The 4,447-nt window shown below is 43.8% G+C and overlaps 1 protein-coding gene across 5 annotated transcripts in view; it reads right to left on the bottom strand.

Annotated features, from left to right (window-relative positions):
- The window catches only part of ldlrad2 (low density lipoprotein receptor class A domain containing 2), a 40,854-nt gene that overhangs the window by 30,037 nt on the left and 6,370 nt on the right, over positions 1-4,447 (bottom strand). For 4 of the 5 annotated variants that reach the window (XM_020585947.1, XM_020585946.1, XM_020585948.1 and 1 more), the window contains exon 5: positions 2,739-2,927. In XM_020585947.1, coding sequence (XP_020441603.1) covers positions 2,739-2,927 — 189 coding nt within the window. Of the gene's footprint in view, positions 1-1,821; positions 2,928-4,447 lie in introns of those variants that run through there. The other variant, XM_020585949.1, reaches the window with a different exon arrangement.

Raw genomic sequence — 4,447 nt, 5'->3', positions numbered from 1 at the left:
GACAAGTGCACATTAACAGACAATAAATAATCACACCACTGTAAACATTTACTAAATAATGATGACATTTTCCTGATGATTTTATTGTTAATAACATCTTTATCCATCCATTATCTATATCACCTATTCCTGAATAGGGTCATGGGGGGCTGAAGCCAATCCCATCTGACATTGGGACAGAGGTGGAGTCCACCCTGGACAGGTCGCCAGTCTGTCACAGAACTGACATGTAGACAAACAACCACACACACTCACTCCTACGGGCAATTTAGAGTCACCAATCAATCTAAGCTGCATGTCTTTGGACTGTGGGAGAAAGCCGGAGTACCCGGAGGGAACCCACGCAGGCACAGGGAGAACTTGCAAACTCCACACAGAAAGGCCCCACCCAGGTCAGCTGGGACCCAAACCCGGAACCTTCTTAACATCTTTATCATCTCAAGTTAAAACAAATTTATACATTATACTACCTTGTCTTTAAAATTGACTATAAATGCAATTTACCAATTCTGGACTTTTTTTTACTTATCATTTTGCTTTTCAGTTTCACAACATGTATTTCTCAAACTCTATAATACTATCTACTTGACCTGACAATACCTAGGTTAAGTATACATGAATTTCTGTTGTAATTTCTTGTACATTTATGTTGTGCACACAATAGCATGTTAGAAGTTTATTATTTGGTACCAAAAAGTTTATCCCAACATGATACTGACAATCAGACACAGGATAACTTTGTGCTACACTGTCCAAACTTCACATTACTGTATGTAGTATGTGCAAACAACATCCCTGGTAGGGCACTCAGAGCATGCACCAGCAAGCTGGCTGATGTTCTCACCACCATCTTTAACTTCCCCCTCAGCCAGAGCATCATTCCCACCTGCTTTAAGACCCCAACCATCGTCCCCCTTCCCAAGAGGAGCCCAGTCACCTGCCTGAATGACTGCAGGCCGGCGGCACTCACTCCGATCATTATGAACTGTTTTGAGAGAGTGGTGCTGGCCCACATTCAGAGCAGTATACCGGACACCCTGGACCCCCTGCAGTATGCCTACTGGCCCAACAGGGCAGCCTCAGATGCTATCGCGGCTGCGCTACACTATTCCCTTTCCCACCTGGAAAATGGAGATTCCTACATCAGGATACTCTTCATTGACTACAGCTCAACTTTCAACACAGTTATCCCCCACAAACTCACCCATAAACTGTCCACGCTAGGTCTGCATGCCACCCTCTGTGACTGGCTATTGGACCTTCTGACTGGCAGGCCCCAGACTGTCAGGACTGGCAACAGGACCTCAACCAGCATCATCACAAACATTGGCACCCCAACAGAAGATCAACAGGACCCCACTGCCCTCTCTGCAGATCACCTACCACCGCAGAGTGCGCAGGAAAGCTGCCCCCATCCTCAAGGACCCCACCCACCCCCAGCATGGACTATTCACATCTCTACCCTCGGGCCGGAGGTACCAGGAGTGTGAAATGCAGGACCTCTATACTGAAAAAGTCTTTCTTTCTGACTGCCATCAGACTTCTAAACACCTGACTCAAGAACTACCTCATGTAATTCCACCTGTACTGTTTATACACTCAGTTTGCACATGCATAATTGCACACTCACTGCGGAGTATTTGCACACACAGCTCCCATGTAGCATTTATTCTCTCTTCACTACATTGTGCTCTTGCTGTATGTTTCATTATGCTTCTTTCATTGGCTGTTTTAAAGTGCCTTCGATTTTGTGATTTAGATTTTGTGTCACCTACATATCTACTTTATATTTCATTTATATTGTGTGACATTTGTGCGGATGGCAAAGTAAGAATTTCATTGTACAGGGAAACATGTTTCCTCACTGTGCATATGACAATAAACACTTGACATGTAGTATATGGAACCACAGGAAGACTGCTGTGGGGAGAGTGGAACATTTGAAGGAATTTTTTCCAGGGGAGAACAGCTGTTGTCACCAAGCTGGTGACTCTGCAGCCCTGGGGCTGCTTCCTCAGCATGTGTCCACAGCTGTGGACTGCAAGTGTAGTTCCACTGTGTGACTGAATTATTTCTGGGGCAGAGCAGAAAAGCATGTTTATAAGAAATAAACAAACATGTGACTAAAAACTATTCAGACTAACAACTAAACATTCTAATCTGAAAACTGGCCATGGTTCAAAGGCTGTACTTCAAACAGCATAAGCAGTTTCTTAAACACAATGTGTTGAATCATAATAATCAAGTCAAAACAGCTGAAGCACACTGTGAACAAAAGACTTTCTTAAGTGATTCCAAGAGTTCTAAGAACCTAGATACATTCATACTTCTAGACAGCCCATAGTCATACTGTACCCTGCTTTATCCTCAGCATAAACACAGCAGTGACATCACTGGCATCCCCATATTTAAAGCACACCAGCCAGAGTTTAACCAAAACCCTTTAGTCCAGCTCTTTTCAGCATGGCATACTGGACCACATTTGTTCAACCCGCAATGATTCTTGGTCATGATGCACTGCCTATTGCAGTAACTGTTTATGTCCATCACTGCTCACAGCTGAGCATTAGTGTATCCATGTCTCTGTTTGCCAAATCTGGTCAACCAGACAGTCCTTCTGCTCTAAACATCCACTGTGTTAACATTTTCATCAGCACTGTGGGTGCCTGCTGCTGTGCCAGTTGGGTTACCGCTGACAGGTGTGTGTGGTGTGACTTTTGCCAGTCGATGTTCCTTACTGTGGGTGCAGCTATGGGCACAGAGCTGGCAGGAGGCGCAGGGCGAGTTGCAACAGGGTAAGAAGCGACAGATGCTGATGCGCCAAAGGAACCAGCCAGGTGACCAGCAGCACCAGCAGAGTACCATGCCACCTGCCACCACACCAAGGATGATGTAGAAAACCAACAGGGCCAGGGATGAGGGAGAGTCTATAGATACAGTAAGAGAGGCACTTTAAACACATGGCAGTCATATTTAATTAAGTTATAATGCTGGCAGGAAACACAACCTCATCCAAGTAGCAGTCTCAAAATATTGTGTACAGTCTAGAGGCCCATTTGTGGTGAAATACAGCATGGTATACTAACTTCATTAATGACTGGAATGTTCCAGCGATTGTGTCTAAGGCATCATGAAGCATGATGACAAAACATTTGAAGTGGTAGACTTTCCACTGAGGCATTGTGAGCTGCTCCTGTCTAAATAAAATGATAAAATGACAACCTGTCATGCTATATGTTTACTTTCATTACCTACACCCCCATATTTGCTGAATCTAGCCTGTTTATGCTACTGTTCCAGCAATAGCCATGGCCTAAGGCATTCTATGATATCATGGTTGTGACACTAGGCCCTATGGATGGATGATCTGAAGCAATTTTTTCACATTTGGTACAATTATCTACTTGGACTCAAGGATGAACTGATTAGAGTTTGGTGGTTAAAAGTCAAAGGTGAAGGTCACTGTATCCTCATATCTGTCCCATTCTGGTGGATTTGACTGGTTGGTGGAGGCATACAACCATAAAAAGGTCATTCTAGTTTGGACTGATATTATCTAGTGTGATCCCCGGCATTAGTCAGAGTTTCCTATAAAGCTAAATGTGTGTCATATCCTCCAGGGTCAAAGTTTTCCAGAACATTCTCTCCTGTGTATTAATCCTTTTCCTCTCTGCATTATATCATGTTCTTCTTGTATTTTTATTTGCTCCCTTCACCTGTTGCTTTAAAGTGCCTTAGATTTGTGTTACTGCCTATTTAGATTTGTGTTATTGCTCATCTAATTTATATTTCACTTGTATTATGTGGCATTCATGTGGATGGCAAAGTAAGAATTTCATTGTACAGGGAAACACATTTGCTAACTGTGCATATGACAAATAAACACTTTGACCTTCTGGGAGAATGTCCTGTGGACAAATGAGACTAAAATAGAGCTTTTTGGTTGAGCACATCATTCTACTGTTTTCAGAAAACAAAATGAGACCTTCAAAGAAAAGAACACGGTCCCTACAGTCAAACACAGTGGAGGTTCACTGATGTTTTGGGGTTGCTTTGCTGCTTCAGGCACTGGATGTCTTGACTGTGTGTGTGGCATTATGAAACTTGAAGACTACCAATGAATTCTGGGGCGAAATGTAGGGCCCAGTGTCAGAAAGTTGGGTCTCTGTCAGAGGCCATGGGTCTTACAGCAGGACAATGACCCAAAGCAGACTTCAAAAAGCACCAGAAATGGTTTCAATGAGCTGGAGAGTTCTGAAGTGGCCAGCAATGAGTCCAGATCTAAATCCCACAGAGCAGCTGTGGAGAGATCTCAGAGCAGCAGCTGGGAGAAGGAACCCTTCAAATCTGAGAGACCTGGAGCAGCTGGAAGAGAAGAGTGGTCCAGAATTCCAATAGACAGGAGGAAGAAACTCACTGATGGCTACAGGAAGTTAGTGATTTCAGG

The sequence above is a fragment of the Monopterus albus genome, unplaced genomic scaffold (assembly GCF_001952655.1).
Source record: "Monopterus albus unplaced genomic scaffold, M_albus_1.0 scaffold388.1, whole genome shotgun sequence".
Classification (NCBI taxonomy): domain Eukaryota; kingdom Metazoa; phylum Chordata; class Actinopteri; order Synbranchiformes; family Synbranchidae; genus Monopterus; species Monopterus albus.
The sequence above is the reverse complement of the archived record's forward strand: the minus strand, read 5'-3'. Positions and strand labels throughout refer to the sequence as shown.